We start from the raw sequence: 17,453 nt of genomic DNA, 5'->3' as shown, positions 1-17,453 counted from the left end.
TCAAATATTACACATAAGTAAAATAAAACAAATATTTGAAAAAATAAATGAAAGCATACCTGTTAGAACGATTAGTATCTTTTGATATTGTTTTATCTTTTTAGATTAAAATACAACAACTTAGGGGCTAGAAAGTTCTCAGTGATTTAAAGCACTTGCTACTTATCCACAGCATCCAAGTCTGGCTCCTAACACATACGCTGGGCAGCTCACAGCCGCCTGGAGCTCCAGCTCTAGGAGATATGATGGCATCTTCTGGCTTCACTGGGCTCATGCACGCTCATGGCGCACTTACATACATATAAATTAAAATAGGTAACAAACATTGGTGGAGGAGAAAATGGGACTTTTACACACTGGTGGGGTGAGCTTTTAGAGAATACATTAAAAAACAAAAACAAAAACAGATCTCCCAAATGATCCTGCTAGGACTAGGGACCTACATACCCAAAGTAAATTAAACCAGGATGTGCTCAGATCTTGACGAGGATGACGGGGATGCTATCATCTGTCTGAACCTGGAGGATGCTGTGGTAGGTGGAATAAGAGGGCAGAAATCCAGGAATGTTGCATGGTTCTATTTACCCGAGGAATCCCAGAACCAATCTCAACAGAGTAAGGGAGTCCAGCTACGGTTCCTATGTGATGCAGACTAGGAGTGGCCAGGATATGGGGTGAGAGCGTGGACAGGAGTCGGTGAGTACGTGATTACAGTGTCTCCATAAGCAAGTGGGAGACATAGGAGAGATGGGTTCAGAATGTACTGTATGCTTGAAATTTGCTGTCCGAATAGAATTTTTAGTGTAGTTGTCATAAATAATTGATAAATGAAGGTAGCCCCTATGTTAAATAGCTTGATTTAGCCATTCATTACACCATAAATATGTATTTCAAAACATTGTCTTTTCATCAGATTTATTTATTTACCTGAAGAAGGGTAGCTCAGGATAGCCTGGAACGCATAATCCTCCTATTTGGCCTCCTAAGTGCTAGGATTATGGGCAAGAACTACCATGCAAAACTCCCTTATTTGCCAATGAAATAAACAAATAACTCAAATGCTTGCTGAAGGAAGAGACGAGGTCCCTGTATATCTCCGCCTCAGCTCTCAAGTCGGGGCAGCATTTGCTGTGCTTGGGGAGAGCCAAATGAGATAATGCAAGCTGAAAGCACTTAGCAGAGTACCTCAAAAACCCTAATTACATTAAATACAGTCCTTTTTCCAGCTACTAATTATCTCATTTAATCCCCATGTTAGCTGACGAGAAGTGCCGTTTTACTGTTGAGAAGCATGTGGCCCTTACAGGGAGAGCTAGGAGTACAGTAGTATGATAGAGTACCACTGAGTCTGCAGGTTACAGGGGAGGCATGTGGGGTTCAGGCACCACACGGTTCCAGTGTTTTCCAGCTAAGGAGAGTTAGCTATAGAAGAATCACCCTAGAGAGCGAATGAACAATACAGAGGATGATCAAACAAATGTTCTATGAATATTTTCTTATTAGGAATAAAATACACAATCACTAGATATGGCGTTAGGTTCGCTCGCATCAATTATCCTGCATACCTCTGCCATCTTGTCAGCAGGACTGTTTCTACAGTTCTTCCTCCAGGGCAGCTGGAGGAATAACACATGGTGTATTCATTTTAAACAGGTACATGGTAGACCTTTGCACACGTGAATACATGACGGCGTGGTGTGGGTTTCCTTCCTGTCATGCTTCCTCTGGAAAAGGGATCAGCAACTTCCTTTCCCACAAAGGACCAGATAATTAATACCTGTACCTTTACACGCAGAAGTTCTCTGTCCCCCTGTCCCACCATTACAGATGACGAGCGTGAAAGCAATAGCAGATCACCAAAAAGAGACAGCTGTGTTTCAGTAAATCTTTATTTACAAGAACAAAGTGCGGGCCCTAAGGGACAACAGGCTAAGGAATGTCTGCCCCTGGTTAAGATGGTTGAATGACTGTACCCCTAGGTGTGCCATGGACTGAGTGGACAAGCACCCCTATGGCAATAATAGGATTGGTTCACCATGTTTCCACGTGAAGCCAAAGAAAAAAAAAAAAAATATTCAAAATGTGGATGAAGAGGCAGGCTGGGAAATTGTGCTAAGGAGCTGGGCTGATTAACTGGAATTGGTATGATACAAGTTAATGACTAACTGTTGGCTTTTATATTTACAAAACTGACAGCCGGGCTCAGCTCCATCCCACCGGCAGGCAGCAGAAGACAAGCCACCTTTGATAGCCCTTGCTCAAAAACAGTCTGGGGCTGTCACACGTCTGCCTCTCATTTATTCACCAATTCATTCATTCACTCGTTTACACGCTGAGTGTTCAACACTAACAGCCAAGGGGTTGCCAGAGCCTCTGCATAGCCCAGGAGGAGTTTTGACAGCTAATATAAAGTCATTTCTGCCAGCAGGACACTGAGTCTATTGGACAGGACAGATGTCTCTTTACCCAGTCATCCGTTCCTGTGCTTTGTTGACAACTAGGTATCATGGCCACTGACGTGCCAAGATTAGAGTGTGATGCAGAGCTGACAGAGGCAAAGGAACCGGGTCCCAGGCTTCTGGGACCTTAGACTGTAATCTTGGGGACACACACAGAAACAAATAAATTATGACACAGCTTGGTATGTACTGTTGCAGAAATACACACCAAAATACCGCGAGGCCTGGAAGAGCCAAGTGCCCGCTCTCCCCGGGGAGCTGGTGAGCGAACATGCAGGCTGTCTGCGGACAAGGGTTTTCTACCCATTGTCGATTTGTTCTTTATCTTTTTTTTTTTTTTGACAGTTTGTAGGAACTTTATTTTCCTTCCACCTTTTTTCCCTTTGCTCAGGTGTCTGCAGAGGAGCTCAGGACCACTCAGTGGTGGCTCCAACCCACTCGGTGGCCTGCGCTGTGGGAGCTGCTGACCAATCCTCAGTGGTTGGCTGGGCACTCCAGTCTTCAGTAGGGAACTGCTGGATGGGCACCGAGGGCACCTGCACCCCCTCAGACCAGTCAGCCACCTCTGGCTGAGCAGCAGTGAACTCAGGAGCTGGTGCAGTCCATTCGCCCTGAAACTCCTCCTTGGTCACGGCCTTCTCAGCAGCAGCCTGTTCTTCCTTCTCAATCTCCTCTGGGTCTCTGTAGAAGTAAAGATCAGGCATAACCTCCCATGGGTGCTCACGGGAGAGAATAATGCCATGCATGCGGAGTACTTCCTGGGCCAGCATCCACCACATCAGGCCCACTGAGTGAGTTCCCTTGTTGTTGCACGGGATGGCGATGCCCACGTAGCGCAGAGGTGAGTCTGTGTTACACAGGGCAATGGTGGGCGGGTTCACATAAGACGCCTCTGTGAGGGGCTGGTGGTCAGCCCTGGCATCGGTCACCACTAGAAGCCGTGGCTCCCTGAAGGCTGCCTGGTCTGGTTAGTGAAGGTCCCTGGGGTGAAACGGTCAGCAATTGGAGTGGCTCCAGTGGCGGCAGCAAACCTCAGCACTGATCGCTGCCCGGTGTTCCTGGAGGAGATGACGCTGACATCGGCAGGGTTCTCGATGGCAACAATAGCCCGAGCTGCAAGCAGAAGCTTCTCCCTGGTTCTCTTCAGACTGATGATGTGGATGCCGTCGCTTTTCCTTTTGTAAATGTACTGCTCCATGTGAAAGTCGAGGTTGGTGCCACCTAAGTGGGTTCCCGCAGCGAGGACATCCTCCTCCTTCATCTGCAGGACGTCAAGGGCTCCGATTGTGTAAGTTTCTCTTTAAGTTACATCGGGAATCAAGAACAGCAACTATGGACCCGTCCCGGGGCAGCGCTGACAGCAGGGAGTTGATGTTTAATGAGGGCAGAATTGCAGTCTGGAATGATGAAAACTTCCAGAGGTACACAGTGGTGGTATCAAACAGTATGATGGCTGGGATACACTTAAAATCATATAAATGAAAATATCAACCATGCTTACACAGCACTTACTTCCAGGAGAAGTTGAATTAAGAGTAGCTCATTATTTTTAAATTTTTCTTTACATATCAACATTTTGGGTCATGGAAATATTTTACTTCAAAATCAAACAGCAACAGATGCTTCCTTTGAAAATTACTGCTACTGGGGGCTGGAGAGACGGCTCCAGGGGTAACAGTACTTGTTGCACAACTCTGAGGACTTAAATTCAGATGCCAGAATCTATAGAATAAGCTGTGGTCTTATGTGATAGCAAGGTGTGGTCTTCTGCGGACCTGCAAACCCAGCTCTGTGTGGGATGAGACAGGAGGACTGTGGGAACTGACTAGCAGCTTTGCTGAAAACAAAAAAAACAAGAGCTCCGGGTTCAGGAAGGGACCCTGCCTAAAAGGAGTAAGACAGAGGAGGGCATGTACCCTCTCATACTTGTGCCATGTACTGCACTCACACATGCAATAAACTGTATCAAAATTTGGTTGCATTTCATATCCTTGTTTATCACGGAACTATCTTATAGCCCAGGTATGGAATCAGCCTAGTACCCACTAGTGGATGAATGGCTAAAGAAAGTGTCATATGAAGTTTGATTCAGCCATAAGGAAGCAGGAAATCATGTCATCTGTAAGGAAGTGGATAGAACTGGCGGACATCATGGTAAGCAAAATCATTTAGGCTCAGAAGGACAAATATTGCATATTTATTCTCATGGTCTGAAATTTAACAATCTAGATTTTTTTTTTAAAGAGATGTAAAAATATAAGGAGTACTATTTGGAAAAGAGGAAGGGGACCAGTTGGAGGGGGAACATGGGAATAAGAGAGGCTAAAGAGGGTGTGTATGAACGCAATGTAAATACAGCACATGCGTGCAAGAAATACCACAATGAGACCAATTTCTTCTTTTTTTCTTTTACCCTCATTTTCTTTTTTTAATTTATTTATTTCTTTATTAATTAATTAAAGATTTCTGTCTCTTCCCCACCGCCGCCTCCCCTTTCCCTCCCCCTTCCCCAATCAAGTCCCCCTCCCTGGTCAGCCCAAAGAGCAATCAGGGTTCCCTGCCCTGTGGGAAGTCCAAGGACCACCCACCTCCATCCAGGTCTAGTAAGGTTAGCATCCAAACTGCCTAGGCTCCCACAAAGCCAGTACGTGCAGTAGGATCAAAAACCCATGTGCAGTAGGATCAAAAACCCATTTCCATTGTTCTTGAGGTCTCAGTAGTCCTCGTTGTCCGCTATGTTCAGTGAGACCTGTTTTAACCCAGGCTTTTTCAGACCCAGGCCAGCTGGCCTTGGTGAGTTCCCAATAGGACATCCCCATTGTCTCAGTGTGTGGGTGCACCCCTCGCGGTCCTGAGTTCCTTGCTCGTGCTCTCTCTCCTTCTGCTCCTGATTTGGACCTTGAGATTTCAGTCCGGTGCTCCAATGTGGGTGTCTGTCTCCTTTCATCGCCTGATAAAGGATCGCCTGATAATAGCCAGAACCTGGAAACAACCTAGATGCCCTTCAAATGAAGAATGGATGAAGAAAGTATGGAATATATACATATTAGAGTACTACTCAGCAGTGAAAAACAAGGACTTCTTGAAGTTTGCAGGCAAATGGATGGAAATAGAAAACACTATCCTGAGTGAGGTAAGCCAGACCCAAAAAGAGGAACATGGGATGTACTCACTCATATTTGGTTTCTAGCCATAAATAAAGGACATTGAGCCTATAATTTGGGTTCTTAGAGAAGCTAAATAAGAAGGAGAACCCAAAGAAAAACATATAGGCATCCTCCTGAATAGAGACCAATTTCTTTATACAGTGTGCACCTAACAAAAACACTGCTGCCTTTCAGCAAGAATGTATAAAATGTTCAGGTAGAAATTATATCATATGTCAGGGACCAGCCTCGACAAAAGTACTTCTCACCAGGATAGAGGTGTGGGGATTTAGAAAAATAGTAAAGAATATGAAGATGCAAATGAAAATAATAAAATGGAGAAACATATAGGATAGTATCAGGAGGGAGTTCCAGAGAGAACTGAAAATTCTCCCATGTTTAATTTCCATCTCTGCTTAAAATACCCCTGACCCCAAAAGGTAGAAGTAAGACAAAAAACTGCATTGACATAATACAAGAAACTTACCAATTGAAGGTTGTGGGCTACATTCATAGTTAAACATTCTGTTGCTAGAACAAAACAAGTCATGCTCACACCCTGGACCAGACAAACCATTCCCTGGGTGAAATCCAATGTTATCTCCTTAAGGGAACTGGAATTTAGTTGAATCCGTAGACTTTTGTTTGAGGTAGAAACGTAACTACTTCTCTGTTTCTGAAACACGAGGTCTGACTATTAGCCACACCTGTTGACAATAACCGTGAGAAAGCAGAACTCTTTGGTCTACCTCTAGGTGGGAACTTTGCTTGAGGTAGAAGCTCAATAACTTTGAAGGAATTAGAGGTAAGTTTTCAACTCTCTGACCTTTGGTCAACATAGAAATGGGCTCACATTTTTGGGCCTCCACAATCATAAATAGAATTTAAAAATTTTAAATTTTCGTTGCAACTATATCAAACACCTTCCAGACTATGATCTCCTAAGTAGTCTCTGAAAACCATTCAAGTATTCATTATAAAAATGCCGTGGTTTACTATTCCTGTGCTACAGAAGATTGGCCTTTTTTAACTCTTTATTACTATGGCTATCACCACAATAAACTGCTTGCATATAACACTCTGTAACCTAGAATTTGTTCCTTAGGATAGAATCCTAGGAGTAGACTCACTGGATCTAAAGTTAGTTCTCATTTCTCTCTCCAACTGTACTTTTGTTAGTATTTTATTTTTGAGACAACCTTTTGTTAGGTCACCCTGGCTGGTCTTAAGGATACTGGTCTTGAGGATGCTGGCCTTGAGTATACTAACCTTGAGGATACTGGCCTCAGGGATTCTGGCCTTGAGGATGCTGGCCTTGAGGATGCTAGCCTTGAGGATGCTGGCCTCAGGGATGCTGGTCTTAAGGATGCTGGCCTCAGGGATTCTGGCCATGAGGATGCTAGCCTCAGGGATGTTGGCCTTGAGGATGCTGGCCTTGGGAATGCTGACATCCTCAGTGCTGGCACTACAGGCTTATACCTGTGCTTGACTTCTGTGCTGCTCTTATGACGTTCTTTTTCAAAAAAAAAATATTTATTTCATGTGTTTGTGTGTATCTGAGTGTATGTATATGCAAGATGCATGTTCAGTGACAGTAGAGGTCAGAAGAGGACAGTGGATGCCCTGGAAATGAAGTTATGGAGAGTTGTGACCTACAATGGGGGTGTGGGGAACTGAACCCAAGTCCTCTGGAAAGAGCAGCCAGTGTTCTTTTCGTTGCTGTTTGTAGATGGAAATTTCTATCCCACTCAGTCCCACAGCCATTCAGTCCCAAAGAAACACACAGAGGCTTATATTATTTATAAACTGTTTGGCCTATTAGTTCAGACTTATTACTAACTAGTTCTTACAACTTAAATTGACCCATAATTCTTGTCTATGTTTAGCCATGTGGCTCGGTACCTTTTTTTCAGTAAGGTGTTCTCATCTTGCTTCTTCTACATCTGGCTGGTGACAGCATCTCTGTCTTTCCTCTTCCCAGAATGCTTTTAGTCTGGTTGCTCCACCTATGCTTCCTACCTGGCTACATTTTATAAAATTTTAATAAAATCAACATTTTATTAAACCAATAAACAATATTATTTTATTAAGTGACAAATCTTTACTGTGTACAAAAGTATTATCCCACAGCAGTTCCTCCCTGATTTGATCTCCTTTATTTGCCTTTTTTTTTCCTGATCATTTTCCATAACAACTTGTAACCAACACACTAAACAAAGACAAACATCCATATTCCATTTTGGGGGGGGGATGTGGGCATAGTTTTCTAGGCTACTTCCTGCTGATTGGGGGTGATATTAATCTTATGGGGATCCAATGAAAATTTAGACTTATGGCCATGTCCTGACTGGAATATTCTGTGAGGCTGGATCATCTCAGCCAACAGCCTTGAAATTGTTCTGGATGCAGAACTCAGAAGAAACTGCAACAGAGATTCTCTGAAATGTTGGATCATCCTGGGCTTTAATTATAATTCTAGATAAAAAAAAATATAAGATTGGGGGAGACAGCTCTCAGGATTCCTGGAGGCAGGATCACCATTATGGACTGAAGTAGAGGTATGAGCCAGGGGCTGGCTGTCTTGCTTTTCTGACCTTTAGGTTGAACTCTAATATCTGTCTGGGTTTGTTTTTTAACTAATCATGCTACAGCTGTTGTTTTGTTTTGTCTTGAGACAGGGTTTTTCTGTGTAGCTTTTGACTGTTATATCTGTCTGGTTTTTTTTTTTAACTAATCATGCTACAGCTGTTGTTTTGTTTTGAGACAGGGTTTTTCTGTGTAGCTTTTGACTGTCCTAGAACTCATCCTATGATGTGGGGGATTCTTCTGCCTATGTGTTGCCTTTATTGGTTAATGAATAAAGAAGCTGGCTTGCCCTGATGGGACAGAGTAGAGCTAGGCAGGAAAACTATACTGAATTCTGGGAGAAAGAAGGTGGATTCAGAGAGAAGCCATGTAGCCCCACTGGAGACAGATGCTGAAACTTTACCCGGTAAGCCACAGCCTCATGGCAATACATAGATGAATAGAAATGGATTAAATTAACATAAGAGTTAGCCAATAAGAAGCAAGAGCTAATGGGCCAAACAGCAATTTAATTAATACAGTTTCTGTGTGGTTATTTTGGGCCTGAGTAGCCGGAAACAAACGGCCTCCTACTACAACTCTGTAGACCAGGCTAGAGCAGGAAGTGTTCTTAAGTGCTGAGCTATTTCTCCAGCTTCTCATAGCATTCTTTATCAGCACAGCTAAGAAAGTGGGAATGTGGCGACTGGAGGTTCCATCCCTGGTAGCTTGTCAATTCCAAGGATTATAAGAGAATTAATAAGTGTTAAGAAGTAAATTTCTTTTAATATTATAAAATAATAACATTAATATTTTAAATCTTCTTTTCAGTTGGTGTTTTGCTCACCTTGTGTCTCCTCTCTCTGTCGTCATTTGCTCGTTCTTTTCTGGTTTCTTTACGCTACTCTTAAGAATCTGATGGTGTTTTAGGACCTCTTTAGATGTGGGGATGTGTACTCTAGACATAGTTGTAACTGTGGCTAAAGACTGCTCTTGGTGTTTTCCTTTATTCATCCTTTCTTGTTGCATCTTACACTCACCTTTGGTTACCAAGGATACCAGCTCCAGGATGATACAGATGCTGGTTAAGGCAGGACACAACAGCCTGAGGCTGTTCTTGTCAGCCTGATGGATCAACTATCCTTAATTCTGGTGCTGTCCCAGGACTTCTAGCTGCTGAAGTAACAGGTTTCCACCTTGTTCGTCTGTTTAACATAGACTTGGTTTTGCTCTTGAGTCTAAAACAGCCCAGCCAACTCTGATCTCATTCTGGCTGTGAGATCAGGGTACTTTGAGCTGGCTTGAAGACTAGGTGGAGGAGCAGCAGCTTACAGGCAGGTGAGGAAGATCTGAGGAAGGGTAAAGAGCTGTGGAGTCATTTGTTGTGTGTGGGGGTGAGAGCAAGGGGTGACTGCAGTTAGGTAATAAATGAAAATGGGGCTAATTTCTCAGAGAAGCAAGAATTTTTGTTATGGGTAGTGGAGAAACAGCGTAAATCTGTTGTTGCTTTTAGGTCCTGTAGGCCTTTTTGACACTTAAAAACATTTGTCTTTTTAATTATCATTTATTAACTATACATAATAATGGATTTCATTTTGATACTTTTGTAGATGTATATAGTGTGTCTTCTTCCCAGATAGTCTGGCCCTCGTTTACTTTCCTTTCTTTCTCCTCCTGCCCCCCCAACAAACCAATGAGTTATCAAGGTTTCATTAAGGTTGGGCAAAAGGCTTTTGAAAGAAACACAGCATCTTATTAGTGGTCACAGCAATGAAGAAATTTCTCTATCCCCCAACAACCTTTAGTGACACTCTTGGACCCTTCCCATTTCCTGGACAGGATATTTATCTTATGCAGGTCTCATGCAGGAAATCAAAGCTGTGAGTTCAAAAGTGCCATGCATGGTGGTTAAATAATAATGGTCCTCAGAGGCTCATATATTTGAATACTTGGTCCCCAGTTGGCTGAACTATTGGAGAAGGATTCAAAGATTTGGCCTTGTTGGAGAAAGTATGTCACTAGGTGTGACTTTGAGGTTTCAAAAGACTCATATGATACCCATTGTGCTCTCTCTCTTTCTGTCTCTCTCTGTCTCTAGTTTCTCTCTGTCTCTCTGTCTCTAGTTTCTCTCTGTCTCTCTGTCTCTCTCTCTCTGTCTCTGTCTCTCTCTCACTCTCTCTCTCTCTCTCTCGCACACACACACATACAAATCTGACATACCAGGATGAGACTTCACCTCATCCCCAGGTTCTTACAATTTTTTTTCCCACAATGTTCCCTGAGCGTTGGGCAGTGTCGTATAGAGGTACCATTTATGGCTGAACACTCAGTACTCACTTTTATTCTCTGGGCTTTGACTAGTCATACATCTCTTTCTGCAGCTATTGCTGCCCACCGCAAAAAGAAACTCCCCTGACGAAAGCTAGTAGTAACACTAATATAGGGGATTAAAGATAATTATTTAGAAGGCAATCCAATAGGTAAGTAACAGTAGGAGCTTTCCATCTAGGGCCTATGACCTCCAAGGGTCAAAAACCAAGACTTTTGACCAAGTGCATGGTACCAGACTTTAGCTCCATCCTGTAGAGGAGAGAAAAGATACAACCAGATTAGTGTTTAAGCACTTAGAAGTAGGTTTCTTTCTAAAAACTCTAGCAATGGCCACAGCAGTATAATAGAAGAGAAGGTAGTAAAAGCAAGAGGCAAGGAGAGCGCAGACATAAGTGGATGAGGTCTTAGCTTCCTAGAACCTTGTGCATAGTGTGCTAACACATGTTGTGTATGTACAAGACTGTATAAGCATGTATAACTTTGTGCATGTCTACACAAGGGGGATGAAACTATCAATTATCTGTGTACTTAAATTCAGTTCTTCATTGGTTGTTTGCACTAATCCCATGTTAAGAACCTGAAGTCTGTGCTGTCATTACTTTGACTTGAATCTCCATGATTCCACAATGAAAACCAGTAATTTTTGGAAAAACAACAACCTGTTTTGCGTCCACTACACATATATATTCAACTAACAAAAATGGAGCACCCACTTCCAGGGTTTATGTACACACGGGTCTATTTTACCCCCATTACAAGAAATCTCAAGGTAAGGGTTGTTGGTGTTGATTCACAGCTTTGAGAACACCGAGGTCAGCATCTCTGAACTTTGTGTGTCCTTTTCTTCCTGAGTATCACCTTCTTGGTGTAAGGTGACTGGAGTAATGGGGGAATGCTGCTGGAGCTTCTGCCCTTTCGACTAAGCAAGTGGAGGTTTTCCCTCTACTCTATATGTTCCTCTAATTATTTGTCCTTGGCCACTTTGGTATCAGGTGACCACCACAGCAGAAAGGGAGTCTGGAAGAGATTTGCAAACTCCTCCTTTTTATACCACTTTTGGGGGATCAGAAGTGCTTTGGAGAGAGGGCTCTCAGTTAAGAGACCTGACTGTTCTTCCCGAGGAATCTGGTTCTATTTCCAGCACCCACATGGCGACTCACAGTTGTCTGTAACTCAAGTTCCGGGGGGCCCAACAGCCCCTGTGATGTGCATCACATCAAGTGGTGCACAGACAGATATACATGCAGACAAAACATCCAGTTAAGTAAAAAAGGAGAGAGAGAGACACACAGAGACAGAGACAGAGACAGAGACAGAGACAGAGAAAGAGAGACAGAGAGAAAGGGATGGAGGGAGGGAGAGACAGAGAGAGAGACAGAGAGAGAGAAAGAGAGAGACAGAGACAGAGACAGATAGAGACAGAGACAGACAGACAGACAGACACACACACACACATACACACACAGAGAGAGATATATTCTGAAGTCCCTTATGGTACCCAATCTTAGAAACCCGATTTCAAATAAGGACACCTTCTTTGAATCTTGGTTTCCAGATGGTCACTCCTCAAAGAAACTGATCATAGAGGAGATTTCTAACCATCTGGTTTGAAGCATCATGTTTTTGTTTCGTTTTGTTTTAATTTTTCTCTTACTTATCTCCATCAAAGTCTCCCATTCTTTCCACCCCCCTAGTCTCCCCACCCCTACTTCCCCTCTTCCCCAGATCTACCCTGTCCCCACCTCTCCGCAGGCAGGAACAGGCCTCCCGGGGACAACATCTACCACACATGGCACAACGAGCTCCTGTGAGACCAGGCACATGCCATCACATCAAGGCTGGACAAGGCACCCAGTAGTAAGAAAAGGGTCCCACAGATAGGCAAAGGAGTCAGAGACAGCTCTTGCTCCCACTGTTAGGAGCCCACAAGAATACTGAGCCAGTCCGTCATAACTATTTGCAGACTCCCTGATCTCTGCAAACTCTCATGAGTCCCAGTTAGTTGGTCCTGTGGGTTGTGTCCTGTTGGTGTCCCTGATCCCTTTGGTTCCTCCAGTCCTTCCTTCCCCTCTTTTGCAGGACCCCAAAGCTCCTCCTAAGGTTTGCCTGTGGGACTCTGAATCGGCTTCTATTCCCATCAATGAAGTTAACACATTTTTCACAGTCTGGAGACTCAAATGAAGACATGCTATGAAGGTATTTTATTTTTACTTTAAAAAAGATTTTAAAAGCTATTACTTTATATGAGTGCTTTGTCTGCATATATGTATATATAACGTGTGCCTGCCTATGTCAGAAAAGGGTTTGTGTCCTCTAGAACTGGAGTTACAGTCACCTGTGAGCCACCATATTGCTGCTGGCAACTTGACCTGGATCCTCAAAAGTGCCCTCACCCTCTGAGGCAGCTCTCCAGCCCATAAAGATGTTTTATAAACAGTAAAGTTCTCTTCATGTGAAGGTGTACCTCTACTGTGAGAATTTGTTACTCGTGGATCACACACTGTGGTTGCTACTTGCAGTGTGTGTGTGTGTGTGTGTGTGTGTGTGTGTGTGTGTGGTATGCATTCACATTTAAGCAAACTAATGTGCTGGGCAGGGTGTTGGTGCACATCTGTCATCCCGGCAGTGTGGAGGCTGAATCAAAAGCATCTCAAGTTTGAACCAGAGAGATGCTCAGTCCATATAGCACTTGCTTTGCGATCATGAGGGTCTGAGTTTGATGCCCAGACCCATGTGAAAATCCTGGTCTGGGGGGGGGGCGCTTGTAATCTAAGCATCATGGCATCAGAGAAAAATCTGTCTGGGCCCCTAGGCCAGTGATTCTAGCCTATGCATTAGGCCAGGCCAGCACAGGCCTGTTGCAAAGGGACCCAAAGTAGATGGCTCACAACTAACAGCCAGGTTAACCTCCAAGTTCTATATATATGTGTAGGGCCCTGGTCTGCCCTTATTCCTGGGGTGCATTCGTGGGGACAGTTTGTGGTCAGCTAACTAAGCTTCCTGTGTGTTTCTGTGCTCTTCCTGCCCTGCCTGGTGTTTAGCTGCAGGGCATTGTCTCCATTGTTCATATGGTAATTTCCCACCTGCCTGGGCTGAGATCCTTGTGCAGCAGTTAGGTAGATAAGGACTCCCCCATATCTGAACAAACGGGCATTCGGCTGATCTTCTTTCGAATGACCCTGATCTCTCTCTCTGTGTTCTTTCGATCTCCAGTATGGTACAGTGTTGCGCGAACTGTACCGAGGGTGTAACACAAAATCAGGTGTTACATATATGGGCTGTATGCGTGCATATACAAACACATGCACATGCATACACATACATGTATACACATGCTCACGCATAATGCACACACATACATATACGCATATGCACATACGCACATGCACACATATTCATATATATACATGCACACACACATGCTCACATATACATACACGCACAAGTTTGAGGCTAGCATGGGTTACGTACTGAGACCCTGTTTTGAACCAATAAGCATAAAACAAGCAGGAGAAAGAAAAAAAGAGAAACAAATCAGTGCCAGGAACACACAGAAAATATTTTATTAACTTCCAGATGGAGAAAGGGTAGAGTGAAAAACCAATTCAATAAAAATCCATGACCCGTCGCAGAGAGCCCACCCTGGCATTCACGGCACCCCAGTCATGGTAGCGCCTGTACTCCCCGGGCCTCAGCAGGTACTGCCGCCCCCGGTAGTTGGGCATCTCGTAGAGGACCCAGCAGCCCTCCAGCACATTGAGGGAGTGGATCTCATTGAGGTGGGATCGGTCCTGGAGAGAGGGGCAGTCCTCAGTGAACTCTACCATCTGGCCTCTGTAGTCTTCCCTCTCGTACAGTCTGATCCTGTGAGAACCGGCCTGGCAGGCCCAGAGACAGAGACCAGCAGTGATGAAACAGTTCTAAAGCCTTAGGATGGCCTCACCTGCCTGAGCCATTTGAAACAGATGACGGACACATTGATTAGCTTGGGCTCCTTATAAACTTGTTACAATGCGGCCAGATTCGGTGATGTTCTAAGGTCAGAAAGTTATGAGCGAATGGAAGGAAAAGGAGATGGGAGTGAGTTCAGACACTTCCAGGGTGGGACCACCTCCTGTGCAGCACACCGTAAAGCAAGCGTCACAGACACTACCAGGGTGGGACCACCTCCTGCCGTAAAGCAAGCGTCACAGACACTACCAGGGTGGGATGACCTGCACTGTAAAGCAAGCCTCACAGCAAAATCCTGGCCTTAAAAGCTTGTTGTTGAGGTTTGTCATTTGAGGGGCCTGTTTTTATACTCAAATACATAAAGATATTAAATATCTAAAGCCTCAGTTGCTCAGACAATAATTTATAAATACAATGAGGATATAAAAGTGGGGATATAAAATCACTAAACCCAAGGGCCAATCATTCATAAATGACAGCATTTCAAAACACACAAGAAAAAGAAGTGGCGCAGCTGTAAAGCATCTGTGTTGGTCTGGGTCGAGGGAAAGTTCTCTGACTAGATGGAGGAAACCCCAGAGACACAAAGAAGGTAAAAAAGAGGAAAGCCGGTTTGAATATATTACTTCTGTGTTCAGTAACCACCGTATAGTATAAGCACATTTAACCTGTCTATTGTTCCATCCTAAATGATCACAAGACAGGATGCAGATTTCATACATCCCCCATGCTGCCGATACTGTCCTACTGCGCATAATACTTATGGGCCAATTTGTAACTAGGTAACACTTTGCTCTTCGGTGTGTGTGTGTGTGTGTGTGTGTGTGTGTTGGAGGGTGGGGCTATGAACTAATCCATTCTAGCTTTCATGGGTTTTTTTTTTAACCTAAAGACTCAGCCCTACATCTAACCTGAAATTAGGGTACTCAGTTTTGATCAGAATATAGACTCACATGGGGGATGAGGCGGCAGGAGCGGACTGAGTCACTGAGGCCCATCCACTGCTGGTAGTCAGGGTAGTCCCCGCGCCTCAGGAAGTACTGGCAGCCTGCGAAGTTGGGCTGCTCATAGAGCATCCAGCAGCCACTGTCCACGCGCACAGAGTTGCAGCGGCTGAAGTAGGGCTGCAGGTTGGAGTGGTCGCTGCTGCACTCATAGTGGCGGCCCTGGAAGCCGCGGTCCTCATAGAAGGTGATCTGTAAGGCAATGCAAGGCTCAGAGGTCTGTTGTGTGTGGACCCGAGGGCTGGTCCCTCCCCAGGCCCTGAGTGCCCTGGGCTCACCTTCCCCATGGCTGGTGTTGGCGGTTCGGATGGGATGGCGCTGTTGGTGTGTAGGGCTGGGAGCAGGGTCTATATAGCAGGAGGTTTGCTGTGTTGGCAGGAACAACACAATAGGGCTTCTCAGGGGGCAGGGCACTCTCATGTTCTCCTCTCTTCTCTTTGCTACCGTAGCCCACGGGACTCATTGTGGGTTTCGGTCCTATTCACTCTGGAGCGCTCGGGTTGCTATCGCTAGCTGATGCTATTGAGATTGTTTGAAAAAAAGTAATTTGGCACATTGTGTGTTTAATAATAGAAGCAGGGCTTCAGCCATTTCAAAGACCACACTCTTCTTTGTATAGTTAAACAAAACAAAAACGTATAAGTCGGGAGCAGAGCGTGTCTTAATGTGGTAAATCTAAGTTGTGTAAGATCTGCTATACTTACTGCTTGTGGATGCCCAACCCCCAACGTGGATTAATAGGACAGGAATAGACTCAGCTGAAGGTTGAAAATTTCAAGTCCTTTGGAGACTTTTAGAATTAAAGGTTGTAAGAAAGAAATTGAAACAATTTTACCAAGGGAATTGCCAGAATTTCACACTTTCACCGTGAAAAACCAAAGCAAACCAAAATTCCAAACAAGCAAACACTGTCTCCAGTATTGTTTGTGACTTTGTTGCACCCTGGAGGTAAAGTAGAACATTTTAGCAATGTGTGGTCTGCAACTGAAAAGGAAACTAGTTTTATTTGTTTAACTTTAGAGATAAAAAGAAAAATTTGAGTCTGAGGAAGTGAGAAAACCAAGTCCAGCTAAACACAAAACCCATCAGACCTTAGACTCCATGGTACACAGCTCTGGCGGGATCTTGGCTATGCCTTTGTGCTGTAGGAGAGAGAGGGTAAACAGAGAAAAAGACTTAGAGGAGCCAGGGCTGGAATGCCGTAGGAAGCAGGACTCTAGGAAGACTTTCCTGGGGATTTATTGGCTTGGAGAAGTCAGATGGGGCAGAAGGAGCAGCAGAGTGGAAGATGCTGCTTGCCTAGCTCCTTTCATGCCCACATAATTGCTCACACTTCTTTTGCCCACAGAAGCACTTGGCCTTGCCTTTGGCTCAGTCAGCTGGTGCTTAGGAACTGAAGCCCCTGCTCTGTGCGCTATGATGATTTCAGTTATTGTTTTCTGGTTTCTGGCTTTCTGATCACACATAGACACATGCTACAAACTCGTCTAGAAAAGCTGAGAATAGGTAGGCAGGGTATCTCATACAGATAGTCATTATGATTGGAACATTTTCAATAATAAAACACAAATTGAGAGCAGTGTTACATTTGTCGGAGTTGTTTCTGAGTCTTGGACTCTGGGCGGGGGAAGTGTTGATTGGCAAAAACTGTAAAGTAGGAGAAAACTATTATTCAGTGTACCAAAGAGTTTGGACGAGATGGATCAGGGAGGAAGGAGCACAAGGGGACATGCTTGTACATAGGAGTGTGTGTGTGGGGGGGAGGAATCACTGCTTTTGTTGATATAAAATTATATTTAGAGCACATCTTCAGGGCCCAAACAAGGAGATTTTATTGATCATTGTGGAGGCTTTATTTTAACCCCGGACTGAACAAACAAGGGCAACACCCCAGACTTCTTATAGACAAGAAAAGCTAATGGGTGGGCCAAATTGTGACTCTGTTTAAATGCTTACAGGAAGTTCCATGAGTGACAAGGTTATATAGGACTCAATGC

At 44.3% G+C, this 17,453-nt stretch overlaps 2 protein-coding genes and 1 pseudogene across 2 annotated transcripts; all 3 read right to left on the bottom strand.

Moving 5' to 3' along the window:
* LOC126508791 (40S ribosomal protein SA-like) overlaps window positions 1–2,766 on the bottom strand; it is a 3,870-nt pseudogene extending 1,104 nt beyond the window's left edge.
* Window positions 2,767–2,793: 27 nt separating this feature from the next.
* On the bottom strand, window positions 2,794–9,043 carry LOC126508790 (40S ribosomal protein SA-like). Its single transcript, XM_050154199.1, is given in 3 exon segments — window positions 2,794–3,423; window positions 3,426–3,757; window positions 9,018–9,043. Coding segments are annotated over 3 exon segments (915 nt in total). The 3' UTR covers window positions 2,794–2,866.
* Window positions 9,044–14,106: 5,063 nt separating this feature from the next.
* On the bottom strand, window positions 14,107–15,743 carry LOC126508834 (gamma-crystallin D). The gene is made up of 3 exons (XM_050154263.1): window positions 15,735–15,743; window positions 15,406–15,648; window positions 14,107–14,379 (listed from the first exon to the last, which is right to left on the bottom strand). Exons 1-3 carry the CDS (start codon window positions 15,741–15,743, stop codon window positions 14,107–14,109), a joined length of 525 nt encoding a protein of 174 aa, XP_050010220.1.
* Window positions 15,744–17,453: the final 1,710 nt, after the last annotated feature.

Source organism: Alexandromys fortis, unplaced genomic scaffold (genome assembly GCF_014885135.2).
Source record: "Alexandromys fortis isolate MF-2015 unplaced genomic scaffold, M_Fortis_MF-2015_v1.1 scaffold_40, whole genome shotgun sequence".
Lineage (NCBI taxonomy): Eukaryota > Metazoa > Chordata > Mammalia > Rodentia > Cricetidae > Alexandromys > Alexandromys fortis.
The sequence above is the reverse complement of the archived record's forward strand: the minus strand, read 5'-3'. Positions and strand labels throughout refer to the sequence as shown.

Coding starts and splice junctions, on each gene's coding strand:
- LOC126508834 (XM_050154263.1), bottom strand. Junction 14,380..15,405: donor CCTGCCGCCTCATCCCCCAT/GTGAGTCTATAT, acceptor TGGGCCTGCCAG/GCCGGTTCTCACAGGATCAG.